The sequence below is a fragment of the Chrysemys picta genome, chromosome 2 (genome assembly GCF_011386835.1).
Source record: "Chrysemys picta bellii isolate R12L10 chromosome 2, ASM1138683v2, whole genome shotgun sequence".
Lineage (NCBI taxonomy): Eukaryota > Metazoa > Chordata > Testudines > Emydidae > Chrysemys > Chrysemys picta.
Window position 1 is genome coordinate 81,668,069 of NC_088792.1, and position 25,473 is coordinate 81,693,541.

Genomic DNA, 25,473 nt, shown 5'->3' on the forward strand with positions numbered 1-25,473 from the left:
TAAAGGAAACAGTATTTTCAATTCTGACTATTTGTTTCAGATTAAGAAACACAACAGATAAGCACCAATATAATCCATCCTATTTTCCACTCCCTTAAACCACACCTGTTAATGGTGTGGCTCCTGGGTTATCGCTTGTAGCGGAATGTGCTTGGATGCACTGAAACAGAAAATACCAGCATAGCGCATGAATGTGGTCTGACAAGTAAAACACAAGTAGAACTGCATGAGTAGCAACATGAGAAGTACACCAGAGACACTGTTCTAGCACTTGATAAGAGGCGAGTTAGATTGTATTTAATGTCTAATTTTAGGGTCACGATACTATGGAGCAGATTTGTGGCCCCACTTGCTTTGCACTGCTCAGGTGGGGCAAAGGGAGTAGTCTCTGCCCTCATCTCCCCTTGGAGAGTCCCACGAGGGTGTAGAGCCAGCATGGCTCCTGCACCACACCAGACTCCTGTGTAACTGAGAACAGAATTCTGCCTTTGGACTGTGCTCACTGAAAAAAACATGGATTGATTATTTTTCTTGGCCACTGGGCCTAGGCCTTCATTACAGCAACACCCTCTTCCTCCTCTGGCCCTCCCCTCCCGCCGCACCGTCTCTTCTCTTCCCACCCACCACCCTCCCAGCAGGAACTCTCTAAGTAAGGTAGTATTAAGAGCAGAATGAAGGAAAGTGCCCCACTGCTATCTGTAATGGAGGTGAGCAACATTAATTGTCAATTTGCCTTTTCAATTCAGAACTTTCTTTTGCATTATGCAAAGTGATTACACTTGGTATGAAACTCTTATATAACGATCAGAAGCTTGTAATATTTTGTAAGCACTTCGAAGAGAAACTACAGCAGTTTTAACTGCACAAGCACTTATCTCAATCTGAGTCTGCTCAGGCTTCTGAAACATGTAGCTTATGTGGGGCTTTCTCAGAGATTTACCATATTCATTAACATACACGCTCCCTTTCTAGTATTACATCTCATGAATATAGTCATCCCCTGATCAAACATGTGATCACTCTCCTAACAAACTTCATATTTCATTTACTAGGCAGGATATACTGAGATGTGTTTTTCATTCTCTCTCTTTCAGGGTTCAAGAGGACTGCCTGGACCAATGGGAGAGCCAGGGAATAAGGGATGTGATGGTAGTACAGGTCCTAAAGTAAGAATCTACTGACTTTATTTTAACTCAGCAAAATGTCTTTGCATTTATTTTTTGTTTACCTCATTCAAACAAATATTTGTTGTAATTCTTTTCAGGGATTCCAAGGAATATCTGGTGAAAAGGTACAGTACTGATGCACTTATTTCCTGAATAACTTTGTGTTGATTTGACTACAAATCAGGTGAGATGGCTGAAAGCATAAATAAGAAATGAAAGTGCATTAAAGGAGGAGAGAGAAGAGAAAAGGTATACCCTCACCTTCATATAGACACGTTGTCTTAATTCATCTTCCCGTGTAAGTATCCTTAAGTTTGAAGATCTTTGGGATGAGCCTGATGCTGTTTAAAGGCTCGATCCTGTGATCTGTACCTAGGAGTTGACTCCCAAGAGAATAGAATCTGATGCTAAGTGATTCTTGGATTCATCACACTGCAAATTATTTTTGTTTAATTCAGGGCTTAGGGATTCACTTTTGCTTTCTGCAGGAAGATTGTAAAAACTTACTGTGACCCTGGTATCTAAGGCAGGCTGCAAAAAGGAGAGCAGATTCCCAAAGACTGGTCGTTAACACTGAAATAAACTCACCAACCAGTCACAAACTGTGCTTCTGATCCTCCCCCACTGGTTATCAAGAAGCAAAAAAAAGAAATCCCACAGCCCCTTTATTGCATTCCAGTTCTCTGGCTCCCAGTCAGCACCTAGGTCCAGTCCAGTGAGTTATTTTAAAACTCTGGGGTCAGAAGAACATTTTGTATATGTGAGCAAAGGGCCAGCCACATTATCGGTCAAACTAAAGGTTTGGATCTTACCCAAAATACCATGCTGCCAGCCAGTCTTTTAGTGTGTCAAACTAAACGTTTATTACAAAGAAAAAAGAACAAGAAGAGAGTTGTAAAATGGTGAAGCAATCAAATACATACTGAGACTCTTCAATGTCCATATAACGGGTTCTTAGCAGTATTGGTAAGTTTGCTGCCTTGAAAGTCCCTCTGGAACACATCCACAGCTTGGATGGGTCATTCAGTCCTTTGTTCAGAGCCTCAGTTATAGAAAAGTTACTGCAGAGGCCAGAAGCAGGATTGAAGACAAAATGGAGATGATGATGCAGCCAGCTGCCTTTTAAATTTCTTTTGCCACGTGGCTTGTACTACTTTTGTTCCAAACACAAGTTGTCCAGCATAGGCCATGGATAAACCTTAGTTCTGTCCATAGGCATGCCCCTATATGCCTTGCTAAGTCATAAGGTGTCTTTCCTGGTTCCTTTCAATGGGTTCATTGTACAGTCAATGGACGTTGATGGGCCATCAAACAGTGCTGATGCCAATCTGTTTGGGGTGTCACCCATAAAAACAGCACAAGTTTGGAAATAGAGATATGCCTTCAGATCTATAACTCCCACAATACAAAGGTGATACAAACATATAAATAAGATTATTATACTTGGCAAATCATAACCCATTTGCAGAAACCTCACACGTCATGTCTAGTCAGATTCCTTGTATTTTATAATATTGGTGTCAACAATATCATAGTGTCCCACATAATCCATACAGCATCTCACTTGCATTGAATTATAGAAATATTCACGTTACTGAAAATACAATTTGACGTGACTATTGCCACATGGAGCCAGCCCCCTATTAGCAATTATTCAGGGCGATTATGTATTGCTTGTGTTTAAGACACCAGTTTTACAGTCAAGAAGAAACAAGAGTCATTAAAAACAAAATACATGTCCCTGTTAAGGCTTCCATGTGACATAAAGAAAAAGAAATGTACTGGAATGACATAAAAGTTGGGTATCATTTTGACTTTCAGCTTATATTTATCTTGCTGGTCTTTTTATTGGTAAATACTGTTCACGTTGGTCTCTTCTTCCTCATTCATTGTAGTGGTCACTTTCACTTTGGAAGTCTATCTGGACCCTTAAAGTTGACCAATAGCCTGGAGCATCAAAGGAAAATAAATGTGCAGATGCACTATTTTAGGGCCTCATTCTGCTCCTGTTCAAGTCCATGACAGCCAGGGGACTTCAGTGAGTGTACTATTGGGGTTTTAATCCCTTTTAGCCTGTTTTGAGGGTTGGACATAGTGTCTATTCTACTGTTGTACTTAGGGCAGATGTAAGAAATGAGATATTAAGCATTAATTTGTATATTTTTAAAATCTGGATGGCTTTGGCTTCCATGGTCAGCTACAGGAGTTCACATGGACACCATCTTTGCTGGACTGAGAGCACATCCTGGATATTTAGATCACTGGGTCTTATATAATCCCTATCACTTTTGCTACCTCAGGGAGACGACGGGGACAACGGGATTGATGGACTTAATGGAGAGCAGGTAATAGTTTTGTTTCTCATTTTCTGTTGACATCAATGAATGTTTTTTAAAATATGAAAACATTACTACTTTTTCTTTTCATTAAGGGATCACTTGGGTATCCAGGAAAGATGGGAGAAAAGGGTGACCCAGGCTACATGGTAATGATTTTTATTATCTTATTTGGGCAGGGTTTGAATTTGAGAGAGCAATCTCATGAGGCTGTCCCAGTGAAAAAAACTTCAACTAAATACCTGGAGAGGGGAAATGGTTTGATACATCAGTAAATTTGTGGTATTTCAGCTTATTAGAACTGGCATCAGAACACTAGTCATAATTCGTGTTGCATTAGAAATGGGGCGATCCATCTCTGCATAATCTCTAAGGTATTGTTTTGCTTGAAAATGTCCATTGTAAAGTTGTTCCATACAAAGTGTTTCTACTTCAGAGGTGTTAGAACAAATGTAGAATCTGAAAATATCATTTCTTGACACCAAAAAGCTCCCCTTTAGGGCCAGAACTGATCTATATTTAGTTGCAAAAACTCCATTAATGCAGAGTTAAGGTTATTTGGTGGTATGTCGTCCCTTGCAGAGTGTTGAGTTGAGCAAAACTCAAACATCTGAAAAGAGGGAAATGCAGAGTTGAGGTTGCATGAGCAACCTTATTCAGCATTGTGCCCCATTAACACACAGCTTCATTCTGCCAGCCTGATAGTCCACCTCCTTTTACAACCCATTCACTCTCATTTAACTCTGCATTAAGGGAGTTTTTTGCTATTTAATTTCCTAGTTTTTTTAATCAGGAAAAATGTCAGTAGTCATTTGGGCAGTTGTACATACCAGGTCCTGCAATCAGTTGGTAATCCTCATGCCATTATGTACTCCTTGCTCTACAACAAACTCCTGCAACCTTGTGATCCAGGTATGTTGGCAACCCTGGCAGTGCACGTATATTTCTTTTCCCTCAGTGGTCAAGGTACCTGTGCTGTGAGTTTCAAACCTCTGCACTGTCTGTCTTTGAAAACCCCATGGTATTCTGCCCTAAGATCAGGAAGTGGCCACTGGCACCCCCACTGGCAAGTGAAATGCAGACTTTTTTTTTTTCCAAGCAACAATCCAAGGTTTGGCTACCACCCATCCTCATTACCCAACCCATCTTCAAATGCAACCTCTTCCTCTCTCCCTCCCACCTCACCTACACACAGTCCTCTGCTTCCATCTTCTCCCCATCCAATATAACACAAATTTTGGTTAGACCGACTGCTGATTATTCTGTTGTGTTCACAGTAAGCCTTCCCATAAAATAAAGACATGTATTATAACAGAGAACTTGTAGCAAGCAACATGAGTTGTTTAATTCTTTATTGCACAGCTGTACAAAGGTTCAGACTAGAAATATCGGTGACAGGGTGTTCATCAGGGCAATGGCATTGGCACATGCCCTCAAACTACTCAGGCATCCATAAAATGGCTGCATAGAAACCCTCTCTGTTTTTTCATTATTGGCTGTAATCCTGCCATACTGCATGTCTGCGGAAGCAAAAAAGTGAACGTGTTCTTAAATACCATTCACAATTTGGGTTCCCCAAAGACTTAGTGGGGGCCATGCACTACCTTGGGTAAAAAATGACCAATGGAGACCATTTTAACCTGCATCACAGCAATAGTTTGATCTCTAGCTCTGCATAAAAACAACCCACCTAGAAACTTTGGAAAAATGGCTGTTTTCCTCAGGGCATATACCTCTAGAACCCCAGGCTCAAATGGCCCCAAACGTGGGTCACTTCCGCAAGTCCTAGCAAACTGCAAGAATATCTATGCGAACATTCAGGCTTAAGAGCGCTTAGAAGCCTCAGCTTTAAACAAGGGTAGTGGGATGATGGCAGGAAAGGGGTCCCCTGCACATCCCTCTGCAGTGTAGGAGGCTCTGAAAGGTGTGAAGAGGCCCAGTCCTGTCAGTGTGAAGCTCTCGGCTAAACGAGAACACCCCATGGAGGTGAGTGCCACCTGAAACAGCTGTGTGTGTCAATGGCTCCATTCACCTTAGTGGGTGTTCCCATCCCGCTCCTGAGTGCTTTCCAGCCTGTGATATGCATGAAGTAGACTTGTTCTCAGCTCCCTAATCAAAGGGGCAGGACTTCCCCAGATACTGGTTCATGTGGGGTGCAGGAAAGAGGACTCATTCACTTCTAAAAGGGCAACCCCCCTAAACCTGGCTTACATGATGCTGGGGGGAGGGGCGATCCAACCCTCATAGATTAGTACAGGGCTCTCAGATCCTGGCACACATGGAGGGGGCAGCAAGAGGGGCTCAGGCACCCAGAGGGGCATGGCATCTAAATCCCAGATCATAAGAGGGGGGCAAGGAGGGGGGCTTAGATCTCCCCTAGAGGGGAAAGAGCTCTCCAGCCCTGGACATACAAATAGGGGGAGAAAGTGGGGCTGACAAGTGCCACTGCTCCTATTGTCCCCTAGTTCCCTGCCACACACCCTCACATCCCCCTTCCTAGTGCCTGATCCCCTCACTCCCCCAAGCCTCCCTCAGCTGAGACCCCAGCCTCTCTCCCCCCCATTCCAGTTTATCCCCCTCCCCATAACACCCCTCTCTTGCTGCAGCCCCAAACTCTTCACCCCCTAATCTCCCACTGTTCTGCCCCCGGCTTTCCCCCTCAGTGCCCAAGAAGCCTTCACTTGTCTGATTTTTCTCCCAAAGACTTTGGGCGGGGGAGTGTGGGGGGATGGTGTGCACTAGCAGAGCTAGGGCTCCAGGGGTTGGGTGCATTGGGTGAGTTGTGGAGTACACAGGAGTTGGGTGCCCTGGTAAAGCTGGGGTGTGCCATGCCTTCTTCACCTGAGTCTCCAACATCCCCTGCCTGCCCTACCATCCACCCCTCATTGCAGCCCCAAGCCCCTATTCCTCTTCTTCTCCACTCCTAATACACCTCCACACCCAGGACCAGATGACTGGAGGGTAGCTAATGCAAGGCCGATTTTATTTATTTATTTTTAAGAAAGGCTCCAGAGGCGATGCTGGCAATTACAGGCCAGCAAGCCTAACTTCAGTACCAGGCAACTTGGTTGAAACTATAGTAAAGAACAGAATGATCAGGCACCTAGATGGACATGATTTGTTGTACAAGTTGGCTTTTGTAAAAGGAAATAAAAAATACTTTTCAAACCAGGCAAAGCCTGTCACAGGGCTGAGAAATAGAACCCTCAGCTGCAACTGGCTCAGCTGCCTACATAGCTGAGCTGCACCCGCTACTACAGAGCGTACACTGATTGATGTGGCCAGGTTTCCATTTCTCACTATGCAGGATTTGGGCTAATGGAGCTATGTAAACTTATAAACCAATGGCTGTGGCCCCAGTTCAATCCCTTCTTACATGGGGTTCTCTACAAGCAGGTTCCTCTGGAATTGAATGTTAGTCTGCTGAAAGCAATGTCAAGATTTGATCAGTTCAATATAGTTTCACCTCAGGCTGGTTCTGAGAGTTCACTATGATAAACTGAAGCGGGTACTCACTGTTTTTAGGGAAACCGATAACGTGCAGAGCAGACAGTTATTCATCGTAACCACCATGCAAAGTGCTGATTTTTACAGCCTTCTAAATGCAGTTTTATTGTTTTTATTTATTTCTTTATTGAGCACCTCAGTGTGTGACGTTGTGCTAAATACAAGCTTGATAAATCTTCACACTTAGACTGATTAACTGAAAAGCAAAAGCATTTAGTGGTATAAAATGTTTGGGAGGCTTGTGTAACTCAGTGAACATAATTATAAAAGCAAAACTGGGTTTAAAAAAAAACATTCTGTACTGTGCTTGTTGAGGAACAGATTCTGCTACTCTTAAATTACTTTACTCTGCAAGTGAATCTAATGGGACTAATTGGATTAAGGTACAACTCAAGGTGAATAAAGATGGCAGTATCTGGTCCATGACATGTAGATTGAGGAAGGGCTTACTTACTCTGAAGGCACTTGCTAAAGTATTAGTTACTACCAAGGGATCTCACAATACTGAGTGTTTGGGCAACAAAATGGCAGATGAAATTCAAGACTGATATGCACAAAGTAATGCACACTGGAAAAAATAATTGCAGCTACACATATACAGTGATGGGTTCCAAATTAACTGTTACCACTCAAGAAAGAGATCTTGGAATCACCCTGGGTAGTTCTCTGAAAACTTCAGCTCATTGTGCAGCAGTGGTCAAAAAGGCTATCAGGAAAGGTTTTAAAAAAAAAAAAGTCAAAAAGATCATAATGCCATTATATAAAGCTGTGGTGCACCTTCTTCCCTTGAATCCTCTGTCCAGTTCTGGTCACCCCTTCTCAAAAAGGATAGAGTGGAGCTGGAAAAGATTCAGAAAAGGGCAAAAAGATAATTAAGGGTGTGGAATGGCCTTCATATGAGGAGAGACCGAAGAAACTAGCGCTGCTCAGTTTAGAAAAGAAACAAGTAAGGGGGATGTAATAGAGTTATATAAGAGCATGAATTGTGTGGAAAAAGTGAATAGAAAAGTGTTATTTACTCTTTCATACAATACAAAAATCGGGAGTCATAAGATTAAATTAATAGGCAGAAGGTTTAATATAAACAAGAGGCAATACTTTTTCACACAATGCACAATTAACCAGTGAAACTCATTGCTGTGGGAAGTTGTGATGTCCAAAAGTATAACTGGGTTCAAAAAAAGAACTGGATCAGTTCATGGAGGATAGGTCAATCAATGATTATAAGCCAAGACAGTCAGGGTGTAACCCCCTGCTCAGGGTAACCCTAAACCTCTGACTAGTGAGAGACAGGGTGGATCACTCCAACTACCCTGTTCTGTACACTCCCCCTGAATCACTGGTACTAGCCACTGTTGGAGACAGGATACAAGGCTAGATGGACCATTGGTCTGACCCAATATGGTAGTTCTTTTGTTCTTAAATAAACATAATTAGCATATGGTAACATTTTTTTCATTTTGAATAAGAGTTCCAAGCTCTTGATTGAAAAACAAAACATAAAATTGAAATGTATTTTCTCACGCAAATGTTAATGCTGGGAAATCTGGCAGCTGAAGAGCATCCATTTTTAGAATGTATTTACTGACCATGGTTAATTAGAACTTTAGTAATTGCTTTAAGTTTAATAAATTGCAGTTAGCTTTTTTCCTTTGTGCCAAAAGAAAATTCAGAGAACTTGTTGCTGTTTGGTTTACATATGAGCCTGAACCAACATTAAGAGCCAAGCTCGGCCAAAGTTGGAGGTGTTCCGAATCAACTCCACGGTCTGGAACTGTATTTTGTGAAGGCCTGTGACTTGATAATAGATTAAACAAAATCCTGGATGCAAACAACCCTGAACCTGGGGAGTTTCAAAATCTGTATTAAAATGTTGGGACTTGTTCCTATCTTGTTTTGTTACAATCAGCAGGAAAATGATTGTTCAGATTCTCACTCAGCCATTTTATGATTTCAGGGCAGTCCAGGGCCAAGAGGACTCCCTGGTGAGCGTGGTGAGAGGGGCTTACGAGGAGATCGTGTAAGTTTTCCTAGGTGCAAATCTATTCTGTATTACATATTTGTAACCCTTCTACCCATCTGAGTTGGCAGCAACAAGGGCCGGGTTCTGTATCTAGGGGTTCCATTTCAATAACGCAATGCAAAACCAGCTCGAGCCCCCACCTAGTGACCTGGGACAATTACATACCACCCCCTGGGCGCCTCTAAGAGGCAATACTTCCCCTCTCGCAAGCACGGAGTCTGAGTGTAGGAGAAAATGTTTAATTAGATGAGGTAAACGACATCAGCATTAAATTGGAAAAACACCACAAACAGGATTCATAACACAAACCATGAGCAAAAGAACCACCCCAGCAAATTGGGCCGTGTCCTTCCCCTTTGGTTCTTGAATCCAGCAACCCAAAAATCACCCAGAGTCCAACACCCCAAAAGTCTGTTGAGTCCAGTAACCCAAGAATCCCAAAAGTTCAGCAACCCAAAAGTCTTTGCCCCAGTCAGTGCATCCCCAGAGTTCAAAAGTTTATGTGCAGGGTTTTACGCCCCCAGCCTTGGTGGAAGAGGACAGGCAGGGTGTTAAGGGGTACCTTACGTGGTCCGAGGCCGACTGCCCACCTCTCCGTGGGGTTCCGCTGCAGCCTTCACCACGAGCCGAGCCGCTCCACTCCACTCCACCAGCTGTCCTGTGAGCCGCTCCTGCCACCCCACAAACTGCTCCACTCCATTCTGCTCTGCTCTGCTCCTCCAGCCATCCCCACAAACTGCACCATGTCGCTCCGCTCACTGTTCCGTGGGCTACTCCAACCATCCCACAGACTGCTCCTCCCTGCTCGCAATTTAGCAATATAGCTTTAGGCTTCCCCACTGATTAACACAGCACTCAGTGATCTCAGCTCTTAGTAACTTTAGCTCTTTAGTGATTTCAGCTTGTAGTAGGGGAGCCCCACTGCTGGTGCACTATTGGCCCAAAGTGAATTCCACATAGCAGCCTGTAATTAGACTCTCCATAGAATTAAAATTAGCTCTGCTATTCAACAGTGGAGAGAGGAGATGGTGCAATTGGTGTTTCAGTCCCTCAAAGGGGGCCTAAACCACCAGGCACAAATATCTATCCCCATTCTCTCAAGTCACTGGGTTTTGGAACCCATGTCCCTTGTCTAGTGAGTGCTACTTAGGTGATGGTGAGACCTTCTGTCATAAAGCAGTTTCATTGTCCTTGATTTAAATAATCAGGGTAACAACACTTTATTCCTCCTGCCCCAATAACAGAGAAACTGGGGATCCCACAGCAGCCAAAGTGACCATTTTGGGCTGCCGTGGGCTCATGCTAGGCGGAGTGTGTGTGCCTATGCAAACAAGATCAGCCCCTGGAGTTCTTTTCCACACTCGCCATAATTCACCACCAGATGTCAGGGTAGAGCTCATCCTGACTCTGCTTACACATGTATGACTCTGTGGGGTTCATCCAGAGCAGTAAGGGAGGGAGGGGTTGTGTCACCCTGGGTGCTTCTGTGCTGTGCAGCTTTGGCGCAGAGCCCTGGCACCAGCAGCCTGCTCACAGCACAATGGCCTCACCCTGGCTACCACCAGCCTGGTTACTCCTTGCAGTGTGACGCCAACAGCCCTTCCAGTCCTGAGTCTCCCCAAAACCATCTACCCTGCAGTGTCCAGACCCTCTCAAAGGATCCTCCCACAAGTATCAAGTGTGCTGCCTCCAAAGAGCAGAACACATACCAGCCTGGTAATTTGGCTGAGGGATTTCATCCTTCAGTTTAATGCAGAGCGCTGAGATGGTTTTGTAATAAAACAAGAATAAGTTGATTAACAAAGAACAGAGCTTTAAGTGATAATAAGTAAGACTAGAAGAGACAAGTTTAGTGACAAGTCAAACAAAACACAACCTGCTTTCTAATGACTACAACTTAATTTCAGCAAGTTGCAATCATTGTCTAAGCAGGTTTCTCCCCTGTAGTCAGTTTCCTACTACTCTTGCCTCGCGGGCCAAGGGGATCCACCTTTCATGAACTCAAAGGGTGCTGCTCCCCTTTGTCCCCTAGGTGATGGATACCCCAAAGTCTTTAGCAGTTGCTTATATCCTCAAAGTTTATCTTTGTTTTCAAAGTCAGGAAGCCCAAATGATCTTCCTGTGATCCTTCCTGCAAATGATTAGCCCGTTGTTCTTGGCCACACCTGTCTTGATTTGCAATTAAGCCCAAGAGGAATTGACCATTCTTCTTTGTCTGGAAAAAACTTGTTTTGCCTTGTTGGTCTGTTTCCCGTTTCTAAAACGTAATATCAGAGAGTATCCATAATTTCACATGCAGCGTTATTACTTACATTTCACAGTGATAGTAATCACCAGCATGGTGTTTTCAAATGATATGTTACAAGACACCTTTTAGATAAATATTGTGTGTGTGAGGTGTAGAGAGCTGGCCAGGCGAACTGACCCTTAGTTCTATACCATGGGGCCACTGGGCATTGGGGTGCTCTCAAGATTACAACATTAAGGATGCGAATCTAATCTCGGAACCTCACTTATGGTGCACTAGAAAGTGAATAAACTTGCAGGAAGTAAAAACCTCGGTTCAGATATGCATGGGGATATGATATTCTTTCAAAGGTATGTTAGGACAGACGTGCGTGACTATTGTACTGTAATCCCAACAATGAGGATAATAGATCAGATAAATCTAGCAGACCTTAACCTTTCCCAATAATTATTTTCACATTCCTTATCTGAGACTAGTATATCTGGGACATTTCATGAGCCCAAGATATCCCATATGCTATACTTTCTGGAACAAAAAATGCACATGACCCTCTGTAGTGGGGTGGTTACCCCACCACTGCCTGAGGGGATTTAAAACAGCCCTGGCAGAGGGCTGGGACAAAGGGAAAAGCTACTGGGCTGATTGGGGAAGTAGCCACAGCTGGGCCATACCCCAATCAGGCCCCAGCTGGCCTGTATAAGAAGGCTGGGAGCCAAGCGCTCAGCAGTCTCTCTTTGCACTCAGAGAGAGAATGGTTGGGCTGCAGGGAGCTAGACAAATAGTACCTGAGTGGAGCAGGGCTGGGGAAAGGCTGGGGAGCTCCAGCCTGGAAAGCCCTAGGCTGCGGCCTAGTATTAGGCCAAGGGATACTGGGGGTTGCAGAGGGCAGCCCAGGACTAGGCCAAGGCAGCAGGTCCAAACCTGCCTTGCCAGTGATGAGTGGCCTATACTGCAGTCTGCCCCATGGAGCAGGGGATAGTTGGTGACTGGCAGTGGCCTAGTGCTGAGGCAAGGTGGGGATAGTGGGTAGGGGTTCCCCAGGGAGAGGAGACCCAGATCTGTGGGGTACTGCCAGGTGGCAGCATCCCAGTAATAGGGGCACTGGGTCTTGGGAGGGACCTGGGTGCCAGAAGAGGACAGTTGGATCACTGGCCTGCAGAGGGTGCTCTAGAGGCTGGTGAGCTAATTCCCTGGATGACTAGCAGGAGGCACCACAGGGGTAAATCTGGACCTCCTACACCCTCCTTAAATCCCCAATCTCAAGACAACGAATTTGTCTACATGTGGCTATGTGGATCTGTCAGTTGCCTGAGAGACCTACAAGAAAAATCCAGTACTATGGGACATCCTGTGGATTTATGATACTCTCTGTGTGGGGACTTTGTATCCATTCACTAATGAATGAATTATGCTTATTCCTACACCAGTATGTAATGGTATTGCCCTAAGCAAAGATACCATGATGATAAGCAGTGTATAAAGGCTGGTAGGTTATTAATCTTTGTCAGACATGACATAGGGCTAAATCCTGCAGACTTTTCCATTCTTCTTTCAGGGCCCAGTGCTGAAAGGTGCTGAGCATCCACTGTGAGATATGATGTGCCACAAATTCCCATTGAAAGTAAATGGGAGTGGGGAGCACTTACCTCTATTCCTCCTGCGTGCTGGTACTTTTTTGAATCAGGACCATTGTAGGATTTAGCTTTTGGATGTTGATCTTGTACTGTTGAATGATTACTTATAAAACAGAAGAAAAAAGTACAGCTCAGGATGAGGTTTGTTTTTTAAATAAACCAGAATATTCCTCTGTTTCAGAACATGATATTTAGAAGAACATTGATGAATGGAAATTACATAATGTGTGAAAAGGGACTGCAGTGTTTTCTTATGTTTATGGTAGCGTGCCTCTCAGGGAATTGAAAGAGTTCTCACTCCACTCCTTGAGTGGCATACCCTGAGGGTGTGGCCTGTCATAGTCCACAGGCCAGCTTGTGAGAGTCTGACTTCACTGAAAGGTGTGTCATATGTCATGAAATGCTGCAGCCCTAGCTGCTAATCATTGTTGTACTTATTGGTCAGGTATAGCATTGCTGGGCTAGGGGTAAATTAGGAATGCAACCATCACAAATAGAATATGAGAAATGGAGGGGAAATATTACAAATATGTTGTATTTCCTGTTCGTTCATATCTTGAATTAGCTCCCAGGACTCTGCGGATTCAGCTGAAGATAATGTATTTCTTACATAATTCCAATCAGTTGTTTGTCGTTGTTATAATTATTTCTATTAGTTTATAGTAGTACCCACATTTTGCTAAGGACTTTAGACATTCTAATAGGGGTGGTCCCTGCTCCAAGGAGCTCACAGTCAAAGGCTAGAGGCAGACTGGCAGGCAGAAGCTAGGGGAATGGGAAAGGAAACAACAAATAGGGATGTTTTTAAATTCAAGTCAGTTAGATGCACTGTAAACAGCTTGGCACAAGTGGGACTTTAAGGGGGAAAGAGGAACAAGGTAGAAGGCTTGCCAATGGTCTCATGGAGGTTGCATAGGGGCTTCATGGAAAAAGGCACTGAGGTGGTTGTGTGAGAAGCTGACAGATGAGCAAACAAGGTTGAGGACATTAGTGGGATGGGGTGAGGGCAGGACACATCGACAAGCTTGAATAAATATGGAGACGCAGAATTCTATGATGCCAAAATGGATGGGGACCCAGTGAGGGGTGTGACATCATCAAATCAGTAGGGAATGAAGATGCATTCTGTCTGGTGTGACGAGGGCCTGACCAAGCAACATGGCTGTGGAAATCACTATAAAAGGACAGATGTTGTAGTTAGTGAGGAGGAGAAAATACCAGGAGAAGGCGGCAGGGCTGCACTGTACTTCCAGTGTGTTCAAAGAGTGCAGTGTCACCTGTGACATTTCTAATACTTGGGTTTTTTCATGTTTTTTTTAAGGGTGCCCTTGTGGTTAAAGTTTGCACCACCGCCAAGACTTAGTGCCATATACTCCCTTCGATCTGCAGTGCCCACACAGGACTTCCACTGATTCGAGTGGGAATTCTATCTAGTCCTCCGAGTAGAATAATGACTCTTAATGTCCCTTTTGTCTACCCAGCGTATCCTAGATTGTGTCACAACATTGATATTTCATAAAAACAAACTACAAATATTTTATCAATATTGTGTAAAGGCTGATAGGCTATTCATCTTTGTTAGACATAACAAACAGTTAACTCCAGCCGTGTTTTCCCATTCTTTTTTCAGGGCCCCATGCTGAAAGGTGCTGAGCAGCTACTGTGAGATATTAAGCGCCATCAGCTCCCATGAGAAATAAATGTACTTAACTTTGTGTCTTTGTTTAGGGTAACCCTGGATTGGACAATGACCTAAAAGGGTCCATAGGTTCAAAAGGAGAACAGGGAAGACAGGTAACTATTTAGAAATATGTGACTTTGTTTACAGTACATTGTTTCAAATACTAACCTACAATCCTTTAAAATATAGCTCTATAGAGCAAATTAAAATTAATCCATTGATAACCAAGGCTGTTAAAAATAGTATGACAATTCTATCGTTCCTAATTTTATACCACACAATACATCAGAAATCAACAAGATGACATTCAATAAAGACAAGTGCAAAGTACCACACTTAGGAAGGAGAAGTCAAATGCACCACTATAAAATAGGGAATAACTGGCTAGGTAGTAGTACTGCTGAAAAGGTTCTGGGATTATAGTGGATCACAAATTGAACATGAATCAATAACGTGATGCAGCTGCAAAAAAGGCTAATATTCTGGGATGTATTTACAGGAGAGTTGTATGTAAGTCACTGGAGGTAATTGTTCCTTTCTACTCGGCCTTGGCGAGGCCTCAACTCAAGTACTGCATCCAGTTCTAGGTAGAAAGATGTGGATGAATTGGAAGGAGTCCAGATGAGGGCAACAAAAATGATGAAAGGTTCTGAAAACCTGACCTACAAGGAAAGGTTAAACAACCTAGACATATTTAGTCTTGAGAAAAGAAGACTCAGAGAAGGACCTGATAAGCCTTCAAATATGTTAAGGGCTGTTGTAGCAACTGATGGTCATCCTGTTTCTCCAGGTCCGCTGAATGTAGGACACGAAATAATGGGCTTAATCTGTAGCAAGGGAGGTTTAGGTCAGATAGGAAAAACTTTCCAATTGTAAAGGCAGTTAAGCTCTGGCATAGGCTTCCAAGGGAGGTTGTGGAATCCGCATCACTGGAGGCTACTTGTCATGGATGGTCTAAGTTTAATTTGTCCTGCCTCAGCACAGGGGGCTGGTTTTGATGATCTGCTGAAGTCGCTTCCAGTCCTACATTTCTATGGTTCTCTGATTCTATCCTTATGGGTGATTTGAGATCCATGAATTTGCACTCTGCGGTCCAGCTTTGGAAGTGGTCTCACATTTTTTTAAAGAGATGAAAAATAACTAAGGTGTGGATATATGATGAATAATCATACCTACTGTCATCTGTGACATACCTATTATTATTAGTAGTAGTTGTCTTTAAAACATTTGTTGTAGTAAATTAATGAACTTCCACAGAAAATCTTTCAAAGTGTGTGTGCGGGGAAAGTACTTAGATCTATATATGGGCCCAATACTACACAGTGCTAAGCCCCCCTGAACTTCGATTGATTTCACTGTAGAGCAGTTATGGAGCACCAGTACAAGACATGGATTATCTGCACAGTCTGCTGAAGATCAGTGTTGATACACAAAACAGAATGGTGACTGTAATAACAAACATGCAGCACCTTCCAGACAAATATAATTTGAGGGCAACATCAATGATTATTTTGATGGTACTTTATGAAATGTACCATAACACAATGGCATTTCTTTGACAATGTTGCATAGATGAAGTCATGCAATTAAAATACTATGTTTCTGTTCTTAACTCTGACAGGGGTAAGCAGTCACAGATGATATGTGCCCAAGTGTTATGAAAATAATTTTTTCCCATTGGTTTGCATGTCCATTGTTCATGACTAGATGTCTTAATAATCTGGAAAAATATAAAACATTTGGAATTTGAGTGACAATTGAGATAACATGAAATTAAATTTCTCATTTCCAGGGTGAAAGAGGACCAATGGGCCCACCAGGGTCACCAGGCTCTCAGAGAACCACAGTAAGAACCCATATAGACAAGGAGACTAAATATGCAAAGGAAATGTTTGAAATTAATCCAAGGTAGAAAGAATGATCTCAGAGTCCATAAATTTAACCTTGATCGATTGCTCCTTTAGCCTCCATTCACTGCAGGAAGAGGAGATAAATAAATCTGATAGACTGCCCTGAAAAAATTAACCGTAGCAATAGCCTCTGATTCCAGGCAAACTCTTTCCTCCTGAATAGGACTATCCAACACAACAGACTGACTATCAGAGACAAAATAGCTTCCTCATTTCTTTCAAATTTGGAACCTACTGCAATACTGCCCAGTTTCTGTCCCCCAATGCTTGCTGATGACTTCACTTCTCTGCTTCTTTTTTCTCCTTCCAAACAAAGAGAAATTCTGCAAAGATAAGGATTTGCATTAAGAAAGGTTTCAGAGTAGCAGCCGTGTGTGGCAGTGTAGCGGGGCCACCAGGCTCCTGCCTCTGTCCCAGTCTAGAAACTACTCAGAGATCCTTGTGCAGTTTATTTACAAAGGGATTCCCACCACCTTCATAATACATACAGCTCTTGTAACAAGCAGGGGAGCGCAATCTCTCTCTCTGCTTGCTTCCCCCTTTCCACTTCCTTTCTGTACCTATTTGTGGGCTCTGCCTAAGGGCTTAATTAGCCTTTCTGCCCTTCCCCACCCACAAATTAGGCACAGCTGTGCTTAATCAGCTCCATTCTGCCTTGCTTGATTGGAGCTGCTGTGAACAGAATGCTAACTCGGCCTTTCTTGCCTAGCGCTCTGTCATAGGCAGTTACCAATAAGAACAGACTAAAGAGGTGGGAACCTTTCTCGCTGCTTGGTGGGAAATGTCTTTAAGCTCTACTGCCAAAACCAATGTTATAAACACATCTGTTTTGCCAGGGCGGACAGGGCATGAATGTTTTAGTCCTTCTCTTGGCACAGCAGGACTGAAGTGTGTGAGCAGTAAGCAAAAGTGATAGCAAAGTAATGTCCTGACACATTCATAATAACTTTCACATTTGCTTTGCTCTCAATCACTGTTCTAGCATGTACAGTAACTTGAGCACGTAGTAAAGCATTGTGTGAACGTCAAATTATCTGGGGAAAAAATTGACAGTTGCCACAGCTTCTCTACTGTTTGTCATTTAATTGAGAGAGATAACTGGGGTCTAATAGATGTCTAACAAACATCTATCTTGTCTTGTGTCAGGGAGCAAAAGGTCGAAGAGGAACACCAGGTCCACAGGTAGGTTTCCTTAATTTCCCATATCTACAGTAGGAGTAACGTGGGAGCTTTCCTGCCTTCTAAAATATTTGCAGAGAGAGTCCAATATTTATTTAAAATTTATTATAGCATATAGGATAACGGATAAATCCTGCTTCAGTGGTACTACCTGTGGGTCCTAGTTCAGCAATGTGTATGCTGCACAAGTCCCATTGAAGAACTAGTCCCATTCATGAGAACTAGAGTGCTGTTTCCTCGCTGTAATCCATAAAGTCGTGTGTGTTGTGTGGTTTTTTTGGTTTATTTTTTTTTTAAGGCCAAAAATGGCTGAAAACTTCAAGATTGAATGGTAACAGACTGCCAATCCCAGTGATGATTGAACCTGGTGCTAAACAAAAGGAGCTTTCAGCCATGCCTGTAGTTGTTTTCATCTCTTCACACTGAGTGTACAGACATTCTAGGCTTCAGAGTGACACACAAGAGGGACAATCGTGGAATGTCATTGTACTGAGTAAGCCTGTGCTGAGATACTTTGCTGAATAGACTTGAACTATTGCATCTGGGTTGCAAGTATGAGGTGAGCGGGATCGGGCCCTCATACTATAGTGAGCACCATAAAAATCCAAATTGTACAAAATATGGCACTGTAGAGCATTAATAGTGAAAGATCATGGATGCATAATATTTTATTTGAAGGACATTGTCAAGTCAAACATGAATCTAAATGAGATCTTGTGACAAGAAGCTTTTACAAAACGTGAGAGCAATAAAAAACTTTCCATAACTTTCCATCGCAACAAAAATAATCATTTCCCTGCAGTGTCTTCAGTTCAAACAGCACTGAGACACTAAAAGTGAAACTGAGATTTTCGTTGTCAAAGGCAGAGAAATGAAAAACTGAAAATAAACCAGAATAAATATTTACAGTTTTAATCATCTGAGATTAGAAGTGTGTTTGTTTTGAGAAGATTTTTAACCTGGTAACATTCCTTTACAAAATACTTTTTGCTCTTTAAACAAAGATCAAGACACATTATGTTGCACAGCACATAGTACTGGATTGCATTGTATAGGCACTGCCCCATGTTAGGAGCAGTATGGGATAGAATCCAGAAGACATGCACATTCTGCTTGCCTCTTTGAGGTCTATAGATGTTGTGGCCTCACCTAGTCCTTGGGCTGAGGTGAGTGCAGAGTTGTAATTGTGATGTGCCTCTAAAGAGGGGTAAAACGGGGCAGGAGGCTCCTTGCACTCTCCCTCAGTTATGCACAATTGCATGGCAAGCATCGGTGGCTCCAGGCACCAGCGTTCCAAGCGCGTGCCTGGGGAGGCAAGCCGCAGGGTGCACCCTGCCGGTCCCTGCGAGGGCGGCAGTCAGGCAGCCTTCGGCAGCCTGCCTGCAGGAGGTCCGCCGGTCCTGCAGCTTCAGCAGCGGGTGCCCTGCCTGCCATGCTTGGGGCGGCAAAATAGAGCTGCCCCTGATGGCAAGGTACTGTCCAGCTGCTAAACTGAAAAACCATGTCTCAAATCACGTTTCAGGCATTTTGTCTTATAACAGCTGCCTTGGTTATAAGCTCAACCTGCTTTGTGGCAATAAATAAGCTTCACTTAATTTCTGGATTTTAAAAACAATTTTTTAAATCCATGTGTTGCAACGACCAACTTTATTAAAAATATGGTAGGATATGCTGATAGTCTGTGAAGACACTATGCTAAAAAATGTAATTTGATCTAAATGCTGATTCTTTAGAGAAATGTCACTTAATGAAGAGAAGAGGTGTTCAAATGCCAAATAAATGGTATTAGAAATTGAAAATATCATACTGTTCTCCAGGCAGATCAGTCACTGTTATGATCACTTGAGAAAATTGTTACAAGATTCTGTCTCTTAATACAGGGGGAGAAAGGAGCTCCTGGTTTGACGGGCTTTCCAGGAGAACCAGGATTTCCAGGATCCCAGGTGAATATTAACATTCATCTAGATCAGGGGTTCTCAAACTTCATTGCACCGTGACCCCTTTCTGACAACAAAAATTACTACGTGACCCTAGGAGGGGGGATTGAAGCCTGAGCCCACATAAGCCCCACTGCCCTAGGCGTGAGGGCCAATACCAAAGCCTGGTGGGGCCAAAACTGAAGCCTTTGGGCTTCTGCCCTAGGTGGGGGGCCTGTAACCTGAGCCCTGCCACCCAGGGCTGAAGCCCTCAGGCTTTGGCTTTGACCCTGGGTGGTGGGATTTGGGCTTTGGCCCTGGGCGATGGGGCTTTGGCCCCAGGCCCCAGCAAGTCTAATGCCAGCCCTGGTGACCCCCACAGTTTGAGAACCGCTGATCTAGGTATTTTTGAGGAGAAGGACTTGAAATACAAAGGAGAAATGAAATAGTCTATGTCCAAAAATCATATGGCCCAGTGTCCATACTCACACAAAGCTTAGTCCTGCCTTGAGTGCAGGGAACTGGGCTAAATAACCTCTCGCGGTCCCTACCAGTTCTATGATTCTATAAAGCACAGTCAACATGTGAGTGAATATATTGTTGGTGGCTGTGAAGCACTGGCAGCATTGGCTTGAATCAGGCATAGCATAGTAAGGCAGACACAGTGCAAACTTCCCTGCACAGCTCTGGCTTGCAACTCCTCTGATGTTCCAGTCCTGCCCTTCTGTTGAGCAAATACTGCCCAAGTACGCCTCCTATCTAGATCTGGACTTCTGACCACAGTTTTCTGTGGCCCAGATTGGAAGCCTCTTCCTCATATTGGATTACTCATCAACGAAATAGCTTGTGGAACCAGAGTGAGTAAGGGATTCACAATCTGGCCCTGTGTGATTTTAGATGTATTTTAGGTCCCTGTATTGTAAATATGGATATAGATTCATTCTTGCAGGTACAAGGGCTGCAAATTGAAGAAATTGTATTGGGGATTTCCTTGAAGCTAACACCTGGGGAGGCAGCCGCACCAGAGGGCCATTCCATGGGTGCAAATCCACATCCTTCTCAGCAAGCCTATCTCATCCTGCCTCCTGCTGGTTGTCCAGGAAACTAGCTTTTCCAGCTTTGGAGCGCCTTCTGCCGGCTGCTATCCTGTGTGCCTCAGGCCCCCGTGTCCCTCCCAGATCCCCCGGACCTCAGTACCCCTTTGCCTTGGGTGTTGCCTCCTGGCAATACCCCCAGTCTCTGGATCTCTCCACCCCAGGGAACCTTCAACCCTCTATCCCCACCTTGCCTCAGTGGCTACTGCCAATCACCATCTAGCCCCTGCTCACAGGGACGGACTGCAGTCTGTGAACCACTCATTATCAGAAAGGCGGGGTTTGGACCTGCTGCCTTTGCCTACCCCGGGCTGCCCCTCTGCAACCCCAGAACCTGCTTCAGGCCTTCAGCAAGGCCTGCAGGCTGTGGAGTTTTCCAGCCTGGAGCTCCCCAGCTTCTCTGGCCTTTCCCCAGCCCTGCTCCACGCCAGGTACCCTGCTGAGCTCCCAAGCAGCCAGGCTCATCTCTCTCCACAGCTAGAGAGACTGCCTGAGCTCCTGGCTCACAGCCTTTTATAGGGACAGCTGTGGCCTGATTGGGGAAGCAGCCACAGCTGGGGCCATGCCCCAGTCAGCCTAGTCTTTGGCTCGCAGCCCCAGCCCTCTCCCAGGTCTGGCTGTAACCCTTTCAGGGCCGGAGCGGGTGACCACTCCGCTACACATCCCCTCCAAATTGCCCCATCTTCTGACTGCCAGATGCTGGGACTGGACATCAGGGGATGGATCACTTGATCATTGCCTTGTTCTGCTCATTCCCTTTGGGGCATCTGGTATTGGCCACTGTTGGAGGACAGAATACTGGGCTGGATGGCCCATTGGTCTGACCCAGCATGGCCCTTCTTATGTTCTTGCATGCACCTGGACCTCTTCAGCAGAAAGGAACTTGGGGGCAGCTGAACTCTCATTCTTGGCTGGCTGACTGCTATGGGAACCCAGTGTCTGTAGCTGTGTCTCTAGCTGTGTGTGCTAGCACTCACTGATTACTTTTTCTTTACATTTTTAATGCTTTGTGTTTTGCATTGGTGGGGGGTCCTGGTGCCACCGGGGACCTTTGCTGACATTTTAGCAGCCTCCCTTGAGCAGAGCCATAACTAGGGATTTTTGCACCTGAAGCAAGGGACGGGGCGGCACGTCTGGCTCTTCGGCGGCGGGTCCCTCTTGGAGGGAAGGACCTGCCGCTGAATTACTGCTGTTCTTCGGCGGCAATTTGGCAGCAAGTCCTTCCCTCCGAGAGGCACTGAGGGACCCACTGCTGAAGAGCCGGATGTGCCGCCCCTCTCCCTTGCCGACGACCAGCGGCAATTCAGTGGCGGGTCCCTCAGTCACTCTCAGAAGGAAGGACTTGCCGCCAAATTGCCGCCAAAGGAGAGACTTTCTGCACCCCTCACCTTCCACACCTGAGGCAACTGCCTCACTTGCCTTGCCCTCGTTATGGCACTGCCCTTGAGGGTATCTTGCCATCTGGACAGGATTCCTCCCATCCTTCCCCCTACAGATCTCCCTAGTCCTCCCCTGCTTCCCCCCCCCCCCCCACAGACCTATGCAGCTGGAGAGTAGCTGTGCCCCTGAATCTTTGTTTCCCCATATGTAAAATGGGGAGAATACCCATCACATAGTGATGATATAAGGATGAATCAGGTGTTGTTTTAAGAGCACTTTCAAGACATAAAGCCTATATAAAGGGCTAAGTGGTGTTATTTCTTAAGACAGGGTATTTAATATTTCTGTTTGTAATATATGCATTTGTGTGTTAACTGAATTTTCTGTCATCTAACATACCTTCTAGGGACAAAAAGGGATTAAAGGTGTGAAAGGAGAGAAAGGAAGTGAAGGAAATAAAGGGCTTCAGGTAAAAATACTGTGTGAAGTTCACTTAGTGTTCTACTCACTGTGTGTGTAACCAATGGGAGACTTCATTTTTACTGCTGTTTTACTGCATTCTTTGTTTCAAAATTCCTGTGCAGTGTATCATGATACCCTGTCAGAGAGAAATGTATTCGTAAGAGGCTAAACATCTCAGAGCAATGCTAAACTGTTTTACATTATAAGGAAAAAAATCTGCAATAGGTATATAAAAATTCATTTATATTCTGTCATGACCCACCAGTTTATTTAAGGGTACAGGAGCATGTGTGTGTTTGCATAAATATTGCAAAACATAGATTAAAATAATGGTTTTAAGCTTGTAAAATGAACTACTCAAGAGTTAGAAAATAACAGAACTTTTGCTTTATGATAATGTTTAATTAAATGACATACAGCTTCCTGAGTCTCATAGTTGTAACTGGTACCTTGAGAGCCACAGAAACTGCACCACTGAGTCTGAACCACGGTACAGCCACCGAATCTGGACCCATCTACTAGATAATTTAACAAGGAAAGCTATCCAAATCTTCTTCCTGCTCTCCATTTGGCAGGCGGAGCAATTATCAGTTTGATTTTTCTAGGCTGGGTTTTTCAAACGTTGGGGGGAAATTCCCATTGAAATCAATGGGATGAGATGTAGGCCAGTGCTGAGTACTTTTGAAATCTCACCTAACATTTATATTTGCTTAGTTGCCGTACTTTCCTTTCTCTTGGCAGTACTGTCTAAAAGAAATGTCTGATTCTGTTGCTCTCTTTGCTTTTTTGTATTTGGCACTTTGCATCTTAACTGAGCAGCTATATTTTGCATGTTTCCAAAGTATTTACGGTCAGTTTACCATACACAGAGGCTAGATCCCTAATTGCTTCCAGGATTGTCTTTATTTCTGACAAGTTGCCACCTTTCTTGTGACCAGAGTCTCTGGAAAACCGTTACACTTGAAGAGCTAGACACACCGAGTTTCAACAATAGAAGAAACTGTGTTAGGGAGTTCCCTGAAGCTAACAATGGGTCTTCTCCTGATTCTCTCGTGTAAATTTCCTTCAAGCCATATATGTTGTTTGGGTAGATTTGTGTTCGAAAGATGTGGCCACTGTGACAAAATAAAAAAGTGAGACAAAATTCTGTTTCTGTTTATGATGGGAGTGGGGAACTCCCATTGAAATCAATATGATCCATATAAACCTGCTACAAAGCAGTGGAGATTGTATCCATATAATTAAAGGCCTGGTCCACACTAACCCCCCACTTCGGACTAAGGTACGCAAATTCAGCTATGTTAATAACGTAGCTGAATTCGAAGTACCTTAGTCTGAACTTACCGCGGGTCCAGACGCGGCAGGCAGGCTCCCCCGTCGATGCCGCGTACTCCTCTCGCCGAGCTGGAGTACCGGCGTCGACGGCGAGCACTTCCGGGATCGATTTATTGCGTCTAGACCAGACACGATAAATCGATCCCAGAACATCGATTGCCTGCCGCCGGACCCGGAGGTAAGTGTAGATGTACCCAAAGACCAAATTAGGCCTTTTTGTTTATATATGACTAATATGGAGACTGTGTGGATGAGAAGCCAGTAGTAACTTTGTCTGGATTTTTTTTTTTTATGAATGAAGAATAGGTATTAAGTCTACAGTATAATCACTTTATGAACATGTCTCTATTTGTCTGGAATTGAGAAAGCAACGTTTGATGGATACTGAAAAAAGTTCTGTACCAGTCAAACTAGTGAATGGCCTTCATCTTGTACAATCTTGCTGCCATGCTGGTAGGAAAATAAATGTTTGGTCTAGACTTGAAGCAATGAATCTAAGCATTATTGATGTTGACTGCTTTTGCTGCCTGCCAGATATCTACAGGAAAAGCACAGGTGGCACAGTTGCGACTAGATTCTTGTCATTCTACATGAAGTGCTAATGTGGTGGTGTTTGTTGAAGCTGAGCCATTGAACATCATTATATGGTTGTTACAAGTTGCAAAAAGAAGCAAAGTGATTTGTTTGGGTTTTTTTCCAAATTCTCACGAAGTATCATATGTTCATTTAATTTCAGTGTGACCTGGGAGCTGCGGGTCCAAAAGGGAGTCCTGGCAGTCCTGGAATGAGAGGAAATAAAGTAGGTTTCATTCCTTTAACTACTTTTGATGTTGTTGTTGTTTTAAACGTTAATTTGTTTGTTCCCACCTGAAGGTTTTGCTTTTGAGCCTGCTCCTGAAACAATCATTCAGGCAAAAGTCAATGGAAGTGGTGTGTGTGTGTGTGTGTGTGTGTGTGTGTGTGTGTGTGTTTTTGTTTTGTTTTTTAATGACTACAGGTCTTTGATCTCAGTGTCAGCTGTATGCATAATTATAAGTAAGGCTACGTTTCAGTCATGGGTATTTTTAGTAAGTCATGGGCAGTAAACAAAAATTCACAGCCTGTGACCTGTCCATGACTTTTACTATACACTCCTAACTAAAACTTGGTCCGGGGTGCCCCGGCGCTCTGGGGGGCGGGCTGTGGGGGGGGGGGGGGCGTGGGTGCTGGGAGGGGGGTGTCCCGGCTCCCCCGCTGGAGCTGAGGGGGACATGGGCAGTAATGGCAGCACACGGCCCAGGACCACTGCTGGTGTTATGGGAGGTGGTGGCGCACAGCCCGGGACCCCCCACTAGTGCTGGGAGGAGGGAGGCGGGCGGCGGTGCATGGCCTGTGATCCCCACTGGCACTGGGGGAGAGGGTTGGCCATGCTGTAGGCTCCCTGCCTGGCTCTGACAGGCAGGTCCCTGCAACTCCTAGGGGGAGGGGTGGCCAGGCGGGCTTCATGCGCTGCTCCCGCCACAAGTGCTGGCTCCACAGCTCCCTGGGAACCACAGCCAATGGGAGCTGCTGGGGCAGTGCCTGTGGGCATGGGCAGCATGTGGAGCCCCCTGGTCCCTCTGC

General features: G+C 44.4%; 1 protein-coding gene across 1 annotated transcript in view; it reads left to right on the forward strand.

The window, feature by feature from the left end:
* Nucleotides 1-25,473, forward strand: part of LOC101953884 (collagen alpha-6(VI) chain) — a 298,199-nt gene that overhangs the window by 241,746 nt on the left and 30,980 nt on the right. The window contains exons 14-24 of the mRNA XM_065583599.1: nt 1,095-1,166; nt 1,265-1,291; nt 3,467-3,511; nt 3,598-3,651; nt 8,967-9,029; nt 14,643-14,708; nt 16,388-16,441; nt 17,652-17,687; nt 19,565-19,627; nt 22,481-22,543; nt 24,608-24,670. Coding sequence (XP_065439671.1) covers nt 1,095-1,166; nt 1,265-1,291; nt 3,467-3,511; nt 3,598-3,651; nt 8,967-9,029; nt 14,643-14,708; nt 16,388-16,441; nt 17,652-17,687; nt 19,565-19,627; nt 22,481-22,543; nt 24,608-24,670 — 606 coding nt within the window. The remainder of the gene's footprint in view (nt 1-1,094; nt 1,167-1,264; nt 1,292-3,466; nt 3,512-3,597; nt 3,652-8,966; nt 9,030-14,642; nt 14,709-16,387; nt 16,442-17,651; nt 17,688-19,564; nt 19,628-22,480; nt 22,544-24,607; nt 24,671-25,473) is intronic.